Source organism: Paramisgurnus dabryanus, chromosome 3 (genome assembly GCF_030506205.2).
Source record: "Paramisgurnus dabryanus chromosome 3, PD_genome_1.1, whole genome shotgun sequence".
Classification (NCBI taxonomy): Eukaryota; Metazoa; Chordata; class Actinopteri; order Cypriniformes; family Cobitidae; genus Paramisgurnus; species Paramisgurnus dabryanus.
Window position 1 is genome coordinate 13564768 of NC_133339.1, and position 18586 is coordinate 13583353.

The 18586-nt window shown below is 37.1% G+C and overlaps 2 protein-coding genes and 1 pseudogene across 2 annotated transcripts; all 3 read left to right on the top strand.

Annotated features, from left to right (window-relative positions):
* The first annotated feature begins 6470 nt into the window (after positions 1 to 6470).
* On the top strand, positions 6471 to 8441 carry LOC135768951 (uncharacterized; annotated as a pseudogene).
* Positions 8442 to 8574: 133 nt separating this feature from the next.
* LOC141281910 (uncharacterized) lies at positions 8575 to 11467 on the top strand. Its single transcript, XM_073813822.1, has 2 exons — positions 8575 to 10477; positions 11172 to 11467. Exons 1-2 carry the CDS (start codon positions 10096 to 10098, stop codon positions 11465 to 11467), a joined length of 678 nt encoding a protein of 225 aa, XP_073669923.1. The 5' UTR covers positions 8575 to 10095.
* A 2406-nt stretch (positions 11468 to 13873) lies between these two features.
* On the top strand, positions 13874 to 17145 carry LOC135768953 (uncharacterized). The gene is made up of 2 exons (XM_065278318.2): positions 13874 to 13976; positions 14978 to 17145. Exons 1-2 carry the CDS (start codon positions 13889 to 13891, stop codon positions 16327 to 16329), a joined length of 1440 nt encoding a protein of 479 aa, XP_065134390.1. The 5' UTR covers positions 13874 to 13888; the 3' UTR covers positions 16330 to 17145.
* The last annotated feature ends 1441 nt before the right edge of the window (positions 17146 to 18586 follow it).

Genomic DNA, 18586 nt, shown 5'->3' on the forward strand with positions numbered 1-18586 from the left:
TCACCTCAGCTTTTTACCTGCAGCGTACTTTCAGCAAAGATGCTAATATTATGAAGACTTCCATTAGAAAACCCGCAACAGTGTTTAGTGTGTAGCGCCTCAGCCAGTCAATAATGATGATCAATGATATGTTGCGGGCGTTCAGAGTGTAACGACAGTCAGTTACAGTTTACATTTAACAGTTTCTTGCCAGAATTTAAGTTTTACATTTTAATCTGTTTATTAAAAACGGCTTCTGGTCTCCTTGCCTGTGTAAAGCAGCGTTGCTATGCTAATCTTGCAGGTTTCCCTGAAGAGGGTCTTTGCTTTCAGTATCCTAACTGTGTTTAGATTTTCGGCATCAAACCTTTTCAGATCAACTGCGGATGTCATTTCGTTGCGTTAGCAGCCAGCCTCGTCTCGAATGAGGTTAAAAAGCCCAAGTGTGTGTTTGGCATCGAGCATCGTTGTGTTCATGGCTAGTTTAACTTCTTCCCGCTTGGTTAGTTTTTTCACCAGCTGTGAATGTGCTTTGCGCAGGGCACACGTGCTTGCTTTTTCGACAATCGATAAGTTTTATCGATTTAATTCTTATCGACAATTAATCATAGATCATCCCTATTTTGAATTATTTTTATTTAACGAATGTTGCTTTTTTAAATGCACGTTATAAATGACTCCGACTCATAATGATTTTAGATTGATAAGGATAAGGTCTGTAACCACACTTTTTTGTACTCACATACCATTCTAGCTCTTAACCGTTTATGGCTTTTGGCTCATGAAGCGATCAAGTTTTTGGTGTTGTTAAAATGTGAAGGTGCCAGTCCCAATATTTTGATCTTTGAGGTAAAGCGTTTGGATTTATTTTGGTTTATTATTGGATTTTTCTTGTTCGCTGTTTTTTTTAGTGCAAGATCTGGCAACACTGAGCAGCAAACGCTTGTGCCTCTGTCATTCTCTGTATCGCGCATACAGAAGACTTTCCCCCCTTGTAATAATTTATTTCAGACCTGTCATGTCCATGATGCACGTTTAAACACTTTATTAACTACTAGTTGTTCAGTTCGGTTATGTAGGCTACACACTATGCAAAGTTTCTGTAAACGCGGTTGTCACTGCAGTTTGCGGGAGTTACTGCGGTTGTAGAATGCGATTGTCAGTCCCGTAAATTACTGAAGTGTGTGTGTACAGAACAGGATTAAGCATTAAAAGTTGAAGTGACAAACGAATTAATATGCAGTGTGTACAAGATGCCATGCTCATTTGGGTGCACATTTTCGAGATGTGACATCATGTTGCTAGTGGTCGAATGGTATGCTAACAACTTTATCTCGCGGCTCAACAATTTTACCTCCTACCGACCAAAATCCAAAGTACTTCCAGACATAGCTTTTTAGATTTTTGAGGGTTAAAATTGCTTTCTCTGCTGCGGTCGACTTTCTGCCATCTTCCATGCAAGACGCGTCAACTTTTAACAGTGACAGACAGTGTGACTACTGTGACCTGTCCCTGAACCAGGCGCACTAGTGCGCCCACTCACAAAGCAGACAGCCACGCCTCTACTACCGCGGGCTTTAAAAAAAATTATAATAATTTATTAGAATATTAATTTTCATATTCGAAATTCGTTTTTTTTTACTATTCGAATATATATTCGAATTTAGAATATTCGTTGACAGCCCTAATATATACAGAGTGCAATTTGTGAAAACAACAGATGGGGGGATGTTTTCATAGGCGTCGATTTCGGTGACGGTGGGTGCGTGTACCCACCACTTTTAACTTCCATCCATAATAATTTGACTTTTTTTCTACGATTTTTTGACTGTTTTCAGTGGTTATAAGAAGCATGGGAGAGAAATTTGGTAATCATTGTCCGACCTATCAAAAATCCATTTTAATATTAATCTTTTTATATATTTCTAATTAAAATATTTTTAATATTCAGATTAAATATATGTGCACAGATATGTGCTCTCAGCTCACGAGCTCTGATTGGAACAAACCCGAACCTCACTGTCTGCTAAACTTGCGCAGAAACATCAAAACATAACCATCTTTTTAAAATAGTTTTAAAACTAAACATTTAGACTATTTTAGCACAAGTTATGAGCTTATTGACCATTTTTTTTATAATTCTTGAAAAAGCAATATCGCTCGAGTAGGAGTGTGATATAGCTCTATATCATCACGGCTGTGATTAGGCCAGAGGCACGAGGTCGTAGGCAATCACAGCCGTGATGATATAGAGCTATATCACACGACTCCGAGAGCAATCTTGCTTTTATACAACAGTTCGACGGCACACGTTTGAAAAAAGAAAACTACAAAACAACAATGGAGTTATTTTAAAACTTCAATGGATGGAGTAGCCGTTTATTTATATTACAGCAGATCGCTTTAGTTTTTGCTGGTCTTCAAAGGACATCTGTGGGTAGTGTGATGTTTTGTCTGCACCGGATTGCCGGATCTGTTTAACAACTCCTTTAAAAACATTGTTAGCGGAAGTGAACTCGGAGTCTTGCATTAAATTCCACTCACGGCTAAAAGGAGGTTCATTAATGTGGCGATTTAGCGCCGACCGAAGACTCAGGTAACTGCTAATACCATACAGTTCTTCCTTATTGGTCCGAATGGAGCCATAAAAATCACGCAGCACTGAATTCATTTGTGATTTCTCTATGCGTTTTAGGTCAATACTGAGCTGTTTTTCGGCCAGCCACGATTTAAAACAATTCACAGCCCACACCGTTTGGCGCACAGTGTTGTTTTCGTGTCACGGCTGCACTCCTTGTAGGTTGCTCTGCTAACGGTGCTGTAATCTCTTCTTCATCTGATGAGCTTTCGTAGTTAATATCAAATGTTATGTTCATGAAAAAGTTATTGTTTGCCATGTTTGTTTACTTTGTAAGTAGCTGTGACGGCCGCGGAATGATACGAAAGGTGAAGCTGTTACTGTGCCGTTATCAGTAGAATATCGCATAGCTTTTAGCCAATCAGATTCGAGAACCGGAAAGAACTGTTGTATATATGGGTCAATGACGTGGCGTTTAATGCCTTCCAGAAAATGTTCTTCTTTAAATATATAAACATACAATATACCAAATGAAAGAACAGACCCTCTGCTTTCAAACAAAAAAAACCGTTTCATCCTACCTTCAGTGGTTCTTTTGTAATCAGCTTTTGAATATGGGTAGGTTTCTGCAAAAACACCACATTTTGAGCAAAAAGCAGAGATAATTCCATTTTTGTGACGGACTTTTCATAGAGATCCCATTCAGAGCGATCTTTAAAACAGACACGGACATGCAGCCGCTTGCCATAGGGCAATACTTCCGGTTTTAAAAAGTTGCGGAAGCGCGCCACCTGGTGGATAATAGCGGTATTGCGGAAAGACGGAAAATCTCGTCATTGGCGGGGAAGCATTTTCTCTTAATTGACGAGATATCTCGTCAATGGTGGGGAAAGAGTTAAGGAACTATTGAGCTCCAAATCCCCAAAATGTCATTCCGGGTAACTGTCCCTGCTTAAAATCAAAATATAAAAATATGACAAAAATGTAAAAAATATAAATAAAAGTATTTAAAATTTACTTGGGCATAATTGTTTTGATGTTTGCAATGATTCCTACAAATATAGTGATAATACTAAGCTTATTTACAATTTTATGACAGAAAGACTTTTGTCCCCAAATTGTGATTTCTCTAATGTCACTCCTGAATAACAGACATCAATGACCATTTTGGGCCATAATGCATTTTGGTATGTCATGTGACATAATAGGGCTGGGCGATATGGAGTGGGAAATATATCTCGATATATTTCGCTATAACAAATATGTCAAAATCCACAAGGTCTTTTTTATTGAAGTGCAAAGAGGTTGTTCACGTAGGAACAAAGTGCTTCTGCAACATTTTAAAATATATATATACAAAAATTATACTTTAACTATAAAATAAGAAAATACATATTGTCTTCTTTTTATTCAAAAATAAAACAACTCAACTTCAGATATTAAGTTTTTGATAGACGTTGACAATTCTTAGTATTTTTTCTGAAAATCCTCAGGAGATAAGGGTATTTATCCTGGAATAACATAGGTTTTAGGTGTTTTAGGAGTAAATGGGTTAAATATGAGAAAAAACACTGTTGTTGTTGTTACACAGAAAACTACAGAACACTGCCACCTTTTCACTGTCACGAGAGCGAGAGAGACGGGCGCTGTCGAAGCGCTTCACGTAACGCGAGCGAGAGAGAGGGGCGCGCTGAGCGCTCGCAACAATGAATTTAAGCCGTTTTAAACAGTAAAATATACATGTAAATGGGAATCATGGAAGATCTATTCGTGGTGGGCAGTGTTGATTCCGTGACGGGCGCCGCCATGTTAAATTACATATCACGGGAGGGGAGGGGGAACAAAAGCAAGGAGGAGGGGGCGAGCACTCACACAGAGAAGGCAAAGTTTCGAAATCAGAATTTTATATAAACATTATATCGATATATATGATATGTCAAAATCCATTTCGAGGTTTTAAAAATATATCGATATAGGTTGAATATCGAGATATCGCCCACCCCCATGACACAATATTGTATCAAAAAGAAGACCCTGAAGGAGCACCAGAACATGTGCAAATGTCAGTAAGCGTCTCTTAAAATGTTGATATTTTGACCTTTTCGGTCACTGGTGCACTTTGTAGTAATATCATGTGTCCTTTCGGATAACACAAATAAAAAATTTATAATGTTTTTATATTAAAAAACTATCTATTTAATCTAAAAGATCACCTTAAGTAGTGATAGCTGTATAGTGATAGTGATAGAAGTTGTAGTTTTCCATAGGTGGTTAAGTTAGTGCCTGATTATAAAGAAAAAATATTTGTTTTGTCATTCCTGGATAACAATTTGTCATTCTTGGATAACAAAAAACCTCTGTTAGCCAGGACGTGTCATCCGTTATCCAGAATGACATATGCATAACAATCTAGTTTTTAATTAACATTTGTAAACTTTTAGGCATAGTTATTATAGTTATATTATTAACATTAACATTATTTACTTAATTTTATGTTTTTTTAATGTTTGTTTGTTAATGGTCAAATCATGAATAATGTAATCATATTTATTAATATATCAACACTTTATTAAAGCTTTAGTATAGCTTTTGATGTTCTAAGGTCAATTCTGTCCTTACAGATGCCTCTGAACCATCTATGCCTCTCTTTATTAGACAGAGCCACACAGATGCAAAAGCTAGGGCTGAGTATCTTGAAAGAAAGAAAGCAAGGTATTATAGTGATGACTCAGTGGAATGATAATGTGTCAGTAACCAGCATTGTTTATGAAGCATTATAATTTTACAGATTTACTGTAATATTTAGAAAATATGATTGTAAGGAAATTGATGTGATTACAACCTGCATCTAATACTCATTATTATTGTGTGTACTTGTCAGTGTCTTTTACTTTGTTTTAAGTTTGAGTGTTGGAAAGAAAAATGCCTACTGAAGATGGTTTTTATGGTAATCCTAAAAGAAACTGCAGAATGTCTTTCCGTCTAACAGCATGTCATTCCGGCTAACAATGACACAGGCAATTAATTTAACACATATTTGTGTATTCGGTTACACAATTCTGTTTTTTGTTGAGTTAATGATAAAACAAGTCTTATTTACTTGATTGGAATTCATTTTTAAACATTTTCCAGCTTTAAAAATAAAATTGTTCTGAATTTTGAGTTATCAGCAGCGAAAAATGAGCCCATGTCTATATGAAATCCCAAATTGATTATACTCATTGTGTTTAAAATGTGGTTTTCTAAGCAATAATTGTTTGTTGAGCTCCAATTATGGATATCAGTACATTTATATATGCCAATTTGTATATGAAGTTTAATTTATTTAAGAATTCATTACGTTACCCAGGAATTACATTTTCATGGGGAAAAAGATCTGATTCACCAAAAAAATTACATTTTTTAATTGTGTACATGTAATTGCATTACATACACAACACTCTAATAAGTATAGAAAGTTCTAAAAATTTTATTTTTTCCCCCTTTTTTTACATTTTAAATCCTTATCCGTCATTCACCCTCCTTATCCGTCATTCACCCTTATATATATATATATATATATATATATATATATATATATATATATATATATATATATATATATATATATATATATATATATATATATATATTAATAACACGGTTTTGGCAATAATAGAGTTCTAATGATGGTGTTCAACTATAAACATCGGTCTCACGTTATATAATAACCATCACACCCCTAATTGGAAACACCAGAAGTGTTATGGGGTTTTGAACACAGCACAAGAGTTAAACTACAAGAACAGAAATTGACAATAGAAATGACATAATGTACTTTACATTAAAAATAACATGGATACATGACAATCTCAAATGTGTTTTGTCACTCTGGTTTATCAATATGAACTATTTACTGTCTTCATTTTAGATATGATGGAAGTGAAAGAGGAGAGTCAAGCTGAAGTGGATGAGAAACATCAGATTGTAAAAATAAACCATAATGTTTCACTGAAAGAAACTTTGAAGACAGAAGACATAAAGTCTGAAAATAGTTTCAGTGAAGATGAACGCCCTGCAGATCACAAGAGGACTCACATTGAGGAGAAACCTTTCACATGTCAACAGTTTGGAAAGAGTTTCAGAAGAAAAGATAACCTTAACATACATGTGAGGATTCACACTGGAGAGAAACCTTTCACATGTCAACAGTGTGGAAAGAGTTTTAGAAGAAAAGATAACCTTAAAGAACACATGAGGATTCACACTGGAGAAAAACGACACGTGTGCCATCACTGTGGAAAGAGTTTTACAACTGCAGTTAACCTTAAGATACACATTAGGTCTCACACTGGAGAGAAACCTTACACTTGTCATCAATGTGGAAAAAGTTTCTCTATTGAAAGTTACCTTAAAATACATGCAAGAGTTCACACTGGAGAGAAACGACACGTGTGCCATCAGTGTGGAAAGAGTTTTACAACTGCAGTTAACCTTAAGATACACATTAGGTCTCACACTGGAGAGAAACCTTACGCTTGTCAACAATGTGGAAAAAGTTTCTCTATTGAAAGTTACCTTAAAATACATGCAAGAGTTCACACTGGAGAGAAACCTTACACTTGTCATCAATGTGGAAAGAGTTTCTCTGTTGAAAGTAACCTTAAGATCCATGCAAGAATTCACACTGGAGAGAAACCTTACACTTGTCAACAATGTGGAAAGAGTTTCTCTGTTGAAAGTAACCTTAAGGTACACGCGAGGATTCACACTGGAGAGAAACGACACGTGTGCCATCAGTGTGAAAAGAGTTTTACAACTGCAGTTAACCTTAAGATACACATTAGGTCTCACACTGGAGAGAAACCTTACGCTTGTCAACAATGTGGAAAAAGTTTCTCTATTGAAAGGAACCTTACGATACATGCAAGAATTCACACTGGAGAGAAACCATTTGTGTGCCAAGAGTGTGGAAAGAGTTTTATAACTGCAACTGAACTTAAGATACACATGCGGTCTCACACCAGAGAGAAACCACATCTGTGCCATCACTGTGAAAAGCGTTTTATAACTGCAGGTAGACTTAAGATACATTTGAGAAGTCACACCGGAGAGAAACCTTACACTTGTTATCAATGTGGAAAGAGTTTCTCTACTGAAAGTAACCATAAAATACATGCAAGAATTCACACCGGAGAGAAACCTTACACTTGTCATCTGTGTGGAAAGAGTTTCTCTACTGAAAGTAACCTTAAAATACATGCAAGAATTCACACTGGAGAGAAACCTTACACTTGTCAACCGTGTGGAAAGAGTTTCTCTGCTGAAAGTAACCTTAAAATACATGAAAGAATTCACAGTGGAGAAAAATCTTACACTTGTCAACAATGTGGAAAGAGTTTCTCTTCTGAAAGTAACTTTAAGGTACACTCAAGGATTCACACAGGAGAGAAACCATTTGTGTGCCAAGAGTGTGGAAAGAGTTTTATAACTGCAGCTGAACTTAAAAAACACATGAGGTCTCACACTGGAGAGAAACCTTACTATTGTTTTCAGTGTGGAAAGAGTTTCTCTGTTGAAAGTAACCTTAAGATTCATGCAAGACTTCACACTGGAGAGAAACCTTACACATGCCATGAGTGTGAAAAATGTTTCAGCAGAAAAAGTAACCTGATAAGACACATGAAAATTCACAAAGCAGAGAAACTTTACACGTGTCTTCAGTGTGGAAAGAGTTTCAGTATGGAGCGTTATCTTAAGAAACACATGATAACTCACAGTGAAAAGAAACCTCACGCATGTCTTCAGTGTGAAAAGAGTTTCATAGATAAACGTGGACTTGAGGCTCACATGAGAAGTCACACTGGAGATAAACCTTACAAATGCTATCAGTGTGGAAAAAGTTATACAAGTGAAAAAAATCTTAAGACACACATGAAAGTTCACACTGAAGGAAAACCGTTCACATGTCAACATTGTGAAAGGGGTTTTACAATGAAAGCTCACCTTAATGCACACGTGAGAATTCACACTCAATAGAAACCATTAATGTGTCAACGTAAGGAATCGACTCAAACGAGTCATTAATTCGCGAATGCGCCAGAAACACAAGATAGCAATTTAAAAATAAAATACAAATTTCGTAATTAATTAAAATACAGTAACGAAGGAACGCTGCATAGTGTAAACGAAGTAAAAGTACAATTTATTTTTTCCACCTCGGAAGGGCAACTTGAGTCGAGAAGGGCATATGGGCAGTTGCCCGGGCAACCTGAGCAACCCCCCTGTGCACGTCCCTGGCACGAGGTAAAAGTTAATAAAACTATATTTATATACTATTGCTTTTCCATTTAATCTTAACGCGCTGTGAGCACTTGCTTTATTACTGGACTTTATTTCTGTCAGTACAACATAAAACGGATTAAGTGTTTTATATTGTAACCACTTTTTATAAGTCAGAGATGTTTTTGCGTGCTGCTTATAAATATCAGTGGTGATTTATCATAACATGTTTTAATAGTTACATCACGTGAAAATAAATGATCAACTGTCCCAATATAAGAGCCATTATCCTTACCTGTAGTTCCAAACTGTGTTTTTGCATCCCTTTTAATGGGAGAGAAGAGACACGTAAACCAATCCAGAGAAAAGTATTCTTTTCATTGCTTTATTTCAAGTGTATGTTAACTGTTGATCTTCGATGGGCTTAGGGCATAGGGATAATTCCAGACAGATAATGGTCTATTCCAGACAGGCTAACTATTGCGGCATAAGTATATTTACAAGATGAGTTAAAGAAAAATACTATGCACCTTCTTCCACCCTACGTTGAAATCATGTAAAATTTGCAACGTTTTTTGATAATATTTTTTGATCATATTCACTGAAACCAACACTATGCTCAAATAGAAATGAAATGTGGAGGAATCTACGAGATTTTAAAGGTTTCAAGCTGGATGCAGAGCTTGCCACATTTCTTCTCGACAGGTAATTGTGCTTTATCAAACATTTATTGTATTTCTGAGTGTTATGTAAGTAATCTAAGTATTCATGCTAAATAAGTATGCATTCACAATAATACTGGTGCACACGCACTGACGAGGACGAGCTTGAAGGGAAGTTGCTCTGTGGTAGTGAGGGAGGGGCATGAAATTGTAAACATTTGAAATCAGCTCAATTCTCCAGAGTTCCCGACTGCAGCTTTAAGATTACCAAAATTATTCACAGATAATGCTGTTTTCATTAAAATATTGAGGTGCATAAACTCAGATTAATGAGGCCTATAATTAATTAGTTCAAAACAGAAATACAAAACCAGTACTAACTGAAAGAAAACAAGCTGACCAAAAGATAGAATCCAATGTTTGGTGATATTGGAAACACCAGAAGTGTTATAGGGTTTTGAACACAACACAAGAGTTAAACTACAAGAGCAGAAATTGACAATAGAAAAAACATAATGTACTTCACATTCAAAATATCATGGATACATGACATCTCAAATGTGTTTTGTCACTCTGGTTTATCAATATTAACTATTTACTGTCTTGATTTTAGATATGATGGAAGTGAAAGAGGAGAGTCAAGCTGAAGTGGATGAGAAACATCAGATTGTAAAAATAAACCATAATGTTTCACAGAAAGAAACTCTGAAGACAGAAGACATAAAGTGTGAAAATAGTATCAGAGAAGAAGAACGCCCTGCAGATCACAAGAGGACTCACAGTGAGGAGAAACCTTTCACATGTCAACAGTGTGGAAAGAGTTTCAGAAGAAAAGATAACCTTAAAACACACATGAGAAATCACAGTGAGGAGAAACCTTACACTTGTCAACAGTGTGGAAAGAGTTTCTCTATTGAAAGTAACCTTAAGATACATGAAAGAATTCACACTGGAGAGAAACCGTTCACATGCCATGGGTGTAAAAAGAGTTTCAGATGTAAGAGTAGCCTTATAACACACATGAAAATTGAAGGAAAATTAGAACATTTCCCACATCAGTATATCCTTTCATTATTAATAATTGCATTGCTTCTAATATTATAAAGCAGTTATGAGTATTAATATTTAGCAGTTTATCACATAGTATTGAAATTAGTTATGTTTATGATTGATGGTTTATGATTGGATTTGTTGTGCATGATCAAAGCTTATATATGAATCCATTGTATCAGGCTTATAACGTTTTACCTTTAAAGGTCATGTTTGCATGAAACTGTGCTCTGTGTGTGTTCAACTTGTTGAGTTTCAGAAAGTCAGCTTGGTGAAAACAGAGGATGTAGACAAGACAGCCTACTATAGCTATTTCTGCAAAGGGACTTTTCAAAAGAAGAAGTGAAACTTTCCTTCTGAGGAAACCCACCCCAACTCAACTCACATATATATTTGAATTAGAGGATTTGGCGAGTTGTTACAGTTAGCTGTCGACAGACTCGCATTGCTTTTATATAATGGACAGGAAAACTGTGACCCAGAGCTCTGTAATACTTCATTTGAGAAACATTAAATAATTTGATTTGAGTTATGTTGTCTGATCTCCTCATTCAAAGAACATGCAGGACATTTAAAGTCCAACAAAATTCACAAAGGAGAGAAACCTCACGTGTGTTTTCAGTGTGGAAAGAGTTTCATAGATAAACGTGGACTTGAGACTCACATGAGAATTCACACTGGGGAGAAACCTTTCATATGTTTTCAGTGTGAAAGGAGTTTCACAAGTAAAGGTAATCTTAAGACACACATGACAATTCACACTGGAGAGAAACCGTTCACATGCTATTTGTGTGGAAAGAGTTTCTCTATTGAAAGGAACCTCAAGATACATGCAAGAATTCACACTGGAGAGAAACCATTTGTGTGCCAAGAGTGTGGAAAGAGTTTCACCTTTCAATCGGTCCTTATCCGGCACATGAAAGTTCACAGTGGGTAAAAGCCATACGCATGCCATCATTGTGACAAGAGTTCAACTCAACTTGAGATGCACATGAGGTCTGAGAAACCTTACATATATATTCAGTGTGAAAAAGTTTCACAAGTGAAAACTCTCCTAAAGGGCCATTTCACCGATAAGAGCATTAATCTTTATGGAAAGTGGGTCATATTTGTAGTCAAAATGTAACATAAATTTAGAATTTTGTATCTATTTGACCGAGAAAAGACAGAACGTGACTTTAGAGCACATTTTTATGAAAAACTACAACTCCCACTATGCACCACAATGCACAGCTCTGCAAGCCACTCATTAATCAGAACACGGCTCAGACATGCTATTATGTACATAAATGCCACGTTAGTAAAACAAAGAATATAGCCATCACCACTGTGTCTGACAGACACCAATCATGATTTACTTTTAAACGTGATGTTACATTGTGTTACACACAATAACACTCTGGTCTGGTGTGTAGCAAAGTCTTCTTCAAACAGTAACATGCTGTTTCAGATCCGCAGTACAAATGTCTTTACAAGTACTTAAAAAAAGGGTATGCATTTTAAATGTTTATTTAGTTTTACCAATTTTCTTTTTGTCTCTTGTTTACTGTAATTACATTTGTGTTATTATTTGCCTCACTGCTCTCACAATATAGACATATAAAAAGCTTATATACTCCCCAGCGCGTCTGCTCGTAAACCGAAACACGTCCGTGAAATAAACATGTCCAAACGCGCGCAAAGTTCCTCACTTGCCTAGAAACCTTCACCAAACAAACGTCCATATCCTTATCTGATGCAGAAATGTAATGAAGCAAGCACACAGCGAGAAAACAGGCAGTAGTCTGTCCAAGCTTCTCTACGCAGCAGAGGCCGATGGTTGCTGCGTCTTCCCCGGGCACCTCTACTCAGCCGAAGCCCAGGCTCCGGCCTACTCCTCGGGCTTCTGTTCCTACATCTGCCTCAGCTCTTTGCAGTATTGTGGCTCATAAAGGTGCAATGTACAGCGGATTAGAGCATCACGCTTGCGAAATCACCCTCTTCCATGTAATATTGATTAACTTCCACTGTTATTGTAACATGAATTCTGGCTCGCTCCACAACTTCTGTTTAGCTTAGCTTAGCATAAAGATGGCGGCTGATCGTTTTTTTCCGTCTGTGTTCGTATATTTTCGTAAGTCCCACCCACTGATTTGCAATTGGTCTGAAGCGTGAGTGGGTCCCACCCATAGCCCCCACCTTGGAAAAATGAGGAATGAGTGTCTGTAGTCTTTCACACTGAACAGAGATACAGGATTTCCGTCTTTCAATGACTCAAAATGACGATTTTTACATCATTGAAAGAAGGAAGTGCCTCACTGAAATCAGTATTTCTCCCGTTTCAGGAGAAACTGAGGGAATGATGCACGACCATTCAAAAACATGACTGGGGTTCTAACGGTACAAAGCTTAATGCAAATGGGTGAAGTTTCCCTTTAAAGGTGGGAGGGAGATAGACATCTGGATGGGTCCTGATTTATTTTAAATGCAGGAAAACCCTGCTCCAATAATCAGATGATGTCTGAATCATTTCACTTTGACATGTGTAACTAACTTCTATTCAAAACCTTGATCGCTTGATATAAATAAAATAAAACTGCATGGAAACGTTTATTTAAATTAATTAAAAAAAGGAAAATCGCCCAGGTCTACACCAAACATAGATTCAGATTCTGTAATTAACTCTTTCACCGCCATTGACGAGATATCTCGTCAATTAAGAGAAAACGCTTCCCCGCCAATGATGAGATTTTCCGTCTTTCCGCAATACCGCTATTATCCACTAGGTGGCGCCCTTCCGCAACTATTGCCCTATGGCAAGCTGCTGCATGTCCGTGTCTGTTTTAAAGATCGCTCTGAATGGGATCTCTAAGTCTGTCACAAAAATGGAATTATCTCTGCTTTTTGCTCAAAATGTGGTGTTTTTGCAGAAACCTACCCATATTCAAAAGAACCACAGAAGGTAGGATGAAACGTTTTTTTGTTTGTTTGAAAGCAGAGGGTCTGTTCTTTCATTTGGTATATTGTATGTTTATATATTTAAAGAAGAACATTTTCTGCAAGGCATTAAACTTTGGTGAAAATCATGAAAAACCCTGGCGCTGGCTGGCAACTTTTTTAAAAAACACTGGCGGTGAAAGAGTTAATGCTTGAGAAAACATTCTGAAGTGAAGCATTAAAAAGTCTGAAACAGATGGTGAATGTTTTACTGACATTAAATGTTTTAATGTCTCTTCTTTCATTTCTAGTTCACACCCATAGAGTGTAAGTGATTGAGACCTTCAGTGAAGCTCCTCCTACAACAATCCACCAATAAATGCTGGAGTCAAACACACAGAGAAATCACTCCATGTGTGACAACTGAAATCTTCATGACATAATGTTGATGCTGGTGAAAGAGGAGCTTGAGAAGATGACAGATCCACAACCATGCAGAATAAAGGATGAAGATACTGAGGAACAAATGCGTTGGTGTCTTTTTATCATTCTTTATCTTTGAGGGTTGAGGAATGATCATAAAAACAGAAATTTGGCATTGAGAAACATGAGGGGGAAATGAACCAAAATCCATGAGATGATAACTTTCTGCATCTATAATAGATTCAGTAGAATTAGATTGAAACATCAGGTAAAGAGTTTTATCCAAAGCAACCTTTAGTGGATTGAATGACTGTGATCTTTGGGAATTGATCCATTTGAAGGATTACAAATTAATAAAAAGTTATATCTAGGTTCCAATGTAATAGTATATAAACTGAAAAAGTGATATATATTGTGTTTTACATCTTGAGGTAAAGAATATGACATTCAACAATCAAGTCAGGCAGCCCAGGTGGCTAAGACATTAACCTTTTGTCTTTATGCTCTTGCTGACGATTGGGAAGAGTGGCAAGTTAAAGGTGATTGCTAAGCTCTAGGCACAACTGTGCCTTTGTCTTTATGCATTTGAAAGTATGGGCGATACAGTTAGGATGATTGGATTAGCACCTATGCATTTGAATGATATTGTTATGCTAATGAGATCAGGGCTGAAGCAGTTCCGGTAATGGGCGTTTTGCACATTGCAACGTTCGTCTGTTATAGGCGGTCAGTAGTTGAGGATTTGAACTTGAAAAGCAGAATGTACGGACGCCTTTCTGCGGTTAAAACAACATTCCTTGTTTTTAATCAGTATTTAAACATCTTCCATGATAATAAATGTTAAAATATATAACACGGTTGGCAATTATAGGGTTCTAATGACGGTGTTCAACTATAACCGTCGGTCTAACCATCACACCCCTAATTGGAAACACCAGAAGTGTTATAGGGTTTTGAACACAGCATAAGAGTTAAACTACAAGGCAGAAATTGACAATAGAAATGACATAATGTACTTCACATTAAAAATAACATGGATACATGACATCTCAAATGTGTTTTGTCACTCTGATTTATCAATATCAACTATTTACTGTCTTTATTTTAGATATGATGGAAGTGAAAGAGGAGAGTCAGGCTGAAGTAGATGAGAAACATCAGATTGTAAAAATAAACCAGAATGTTTCACAGAAAGAAACTCTGAAGACAGAAGACATAAAGTGTGAAAATAGTTTCAGAGAAGATGAACGCCCTGAAGATCACAAGAGAACTCGCAGTGAGAAGAAACCTTACACTTGTCAACAATGTGGAAAGAGTTTCAGAACAAAAGATTACCTTAAAGCACACATGAGGATTCACACTGGAGAAAAACGACACGTGTGCCATCAGTGTGGAAAGAGGTTTATAAATGCAGGTGACCTTAAGAAACATTTGAGGACTCACACTGGAGAGAAACCTTACACATGTCATCTGTGTGGAAAGAGTTTCTCTATTGAAAGTTACCTTAAAATACATGCAAGAGTTCACACTGGAGAGAAACCTTACACTTGTCAACAATGTGGAAAGAGTTTCTCTGTTGAAAGTAACCTTAAGGTACACGCGAGGATTCACACTGGAGAGAAACCTTACACTTGTCATCAATGTGGAAAGAGTTTCTCTGTTGAAAGTACCCTTACGATACATGCAAGAATTCACACTGGAGAGAAACTATTTGTGTGCCAAGAGTGTGGAAAGAGTTTTATAACTGCAGCTGAACTTAAGGTACACATGCGGTCTCACACCGGAGAGAAACCACATCTGTGCCATCACTGTGAAAAGAGTTTTATAACTGCAGGTAAACTTAAGAGACACATGATGACTCACACTGGAGAGAAACCTTACACTTGTCCTCAGTGTGGAAAGAGTTTCTCTGCTGAAAGTTACCTTAAAATACATGCAAGAATTCACACTGGAGAGAAACCTTACAGATGCCATGAGTGTGAAAAATGTTTCAGAAGCAAAAGTAACCTGATAACACACATGAAAGTTCACAAAGCAGAGAAACCTCACGTGTGTCTTCAGTGTGGAAAGTGTTTCAGTATGAAGCGTCATCTTAAGAGACACATGATAACTCACAGTGAAAAGAAACCTCACGCATGTCTTCAGTGTGAAAAGAGTTTCATAGATAAACGTGGACTTGAGACTCACATGAGAAGACACACTGGAGAGAAACCTTACATATGCTATCAGTGTGAAAAAAGTTATATAAGTGAAAACAATCTTAAGATACACATGAAAGTTCACACTGAAGGAAAACCATTCACTTGTCAACACTGTGAAAAGGGTTTTACAATGAAAGCTCACCTTAATGCACATGTGAGAATTCACACTGGAGAGAAACCATTCACTTGTCAACACTGTGGAAAGAGTTTTACAGTAAAGGGTGCCCTTAACACACACATGAGAATCCACACTCGATAGAAACCATTCATGTGTCAACAGTGTGGATATGACAACAAAGCTTAGAAATCAGCTGGGGTCTTAATAAAACTGTGCGTAGGATCCTTACTAAACGTCTACATGCGCACAAATTCCCAAGATGTCTGTACTTGTGTTCTTGTAGACTTGTAAAATCTGTAGTCGCAGCCCCAATACTGCTCCAATTCCAACTTTGCATCGTGCCAAGTTCAAATAACATGCCCAGATGTGTTCTTGATCTGCTCATTTTATCGAGGATGCATCAGGAGGTGACTTGTGTGGACTTATGATAGCCAAGTTTCCCAGAATGCATTTTGCGTCAGCGGCAATGAAGCTTAAAACCTTCAAAATGTTTGAAATATTACTCCTTTTTTTTTGTGTCATAAAATTTAGCTGTTTAGTCAAGAATATGGATGAATTAACTTTAAATGTGTGGTCAGTTATTAAATATTGTGCCTATATTAAAAGATTTGGATATTTGAGATCAAGGTGATTATCAGGCAGTCAGCGCTGTGTACACCGCCGAGGGCAGCCTTATTTTGTCAAGTCCTTCTAAAATGTGCCACTAGCTCAGTGCAGCGGCTCTGCCCTTCAGTGTCTGATGATCAAACATGAAATATTCCCTTTGGATATATCTAACTGGCATTTTTTAGTCTCAGTTTATTTCTCTTAATTATTCATATAAAGTCTGTTATTTGTTATTATCATTTTAATTGATGTACATTTTCATAACTTAAATCACATATATTTTCTATAGAATCTTAACAATGAATCACTGCCTTTGTACTTGAACTAGATTTTTTCTTGTGTTAACTTCATGTTGTGCAAAAGTTTTGTACTTTTAAAATGAATGGTTGTGTTTTATATCATATTTTATTTTTTAATAAAGAACATTAAAGCTAACCAGCGTATGCACCATAGATTGTAAAAAAAGATCCATGTAGTATCCGTGACGCCGTCACCCATAGTGTTCTGAAGATCGTTTTTGAAGCCAATTGTAGGCGGTGCCTGTCATCACCATCTTGGCCGTGCATCACTGCTCTTCACTCGTGTAAAGAGGCATGACCTGGGTGAAGCTGAAGTGACTGGTTGCTAAAACCATGCCCACCTAGCTCGACTAACAGTGACAATAGTGTCTGTTCAACTGCCACTCAAGTAGTTGTCATGAAGGGCAAAATTAGATATACAGACCCAAAACAAATATTTGTATCAGGCTGTCAACATATTTTTTTTGCTCTAAAGTTGGCCATTTTACCATGAGGGTCTATTGATAGGATTGACCCCCTTTTGGAGCCAACCTCTAGTGGCCAGTCAATGAAATGCAGTTTAAATCACTTCCATATTGGCTTCATCAGAGAGATAGGAAGGTTGCCACTCGGAATGCTTGTGTTGCCTGAACCACATGTTCATATTTTCTAAATGAAAACAAGCAAGGTTTTTGTATTTAATATATATTTACATTTTATATATTGCATGGCTGACACCACCGTCGGTGTATGTTTGAATGAGTGAGTGAATGGGTGAATGTGAGACAACTTGTAAAGCGCTTTGGATGGCCATGAGTCTGTTGAAAGCGCTATATAAATGCAGTCCATTTACCATTTTACAAAAATATATAAGGGACATTCCACTTTTTTTGAAAATATGCTAATTTTCCTTCTCCCCTAGAGTTAAACATTGTGACAGACATAATCTAAAAAAAAAAACAGAAATCACAATGTCTGATTTTTAAAACGATTTATTTGTATGATACAGCTGCAAAAAAAGTATTTGAACACCTGAGAAAATTAATGTTAATATTTGGTACTGTAGCCTTTGTTTGTAATGACAGCGGTCAAACGTTTCCTGTAGTTTTTCACCAGGTTTGCACACACTGCAGGAGGGATTTTGGCCCAGTCTCTAGATCAGTCAGGTTTTTGGCCTGTCGCTGAGAAACAAGGAATTTGAGCTCCCTCCAAAGATTATCTATTGGGTTAAGGTCTGGAGACTGGCTAGGCCACGCCAGAACCTTGATATGCTTCTTACAGAGCCACTCCTTGGTTATCCTAGCTGTGTGCTTCGGGTCATTGTCATGTTGGAAGACCCAGCCTCGACCCATCTTCAATGCTCTAACTGAGGGAAGGAGGTTGTTCCCCAAAATCTCGCAAAACATGGCCCCGGTCATCCTCTCCTTTATACAGTGCAGTCGCCCTCTCCCATGTGCACAAAAACACCCCCAAAGCATGATGCTACAACCCCCATGATTCACAGTAGCGATGGT

Excerpts from the sequence above, each read along its gene's own strand:
- LOC135768953 (XM_065278318.2), top strand. The coding sequence starts at position 13,889 with ATGTTGATGCTGGTGAAAGAGGAGCTTGAGAAGATGACAGATCCACAA. Across the intron at positions 13,977-14,977 it reads AGATACTGAGGAACAAATGC|ATATGATGGAAGTGAAAGAG; the intron begins GTTGGTGTCTTT and ends TCTTTATTTTAG.
- LOC141281910 (XM_073813822.1), top strand. The coding sequence starts at position 10,096 with ATGATGGAAGTGAAAGAGGAGAGTCAAGCTGAAGTGGATGAGAAACAT. Across the intron at positions 10,478-11,171 it reads GTGTAAAAAGAGTTTCAGAT|ATAAACGTGGACTTGAGACT; the intron begins GTAAGAGTAGCC and ends AGAGTTTCATAG.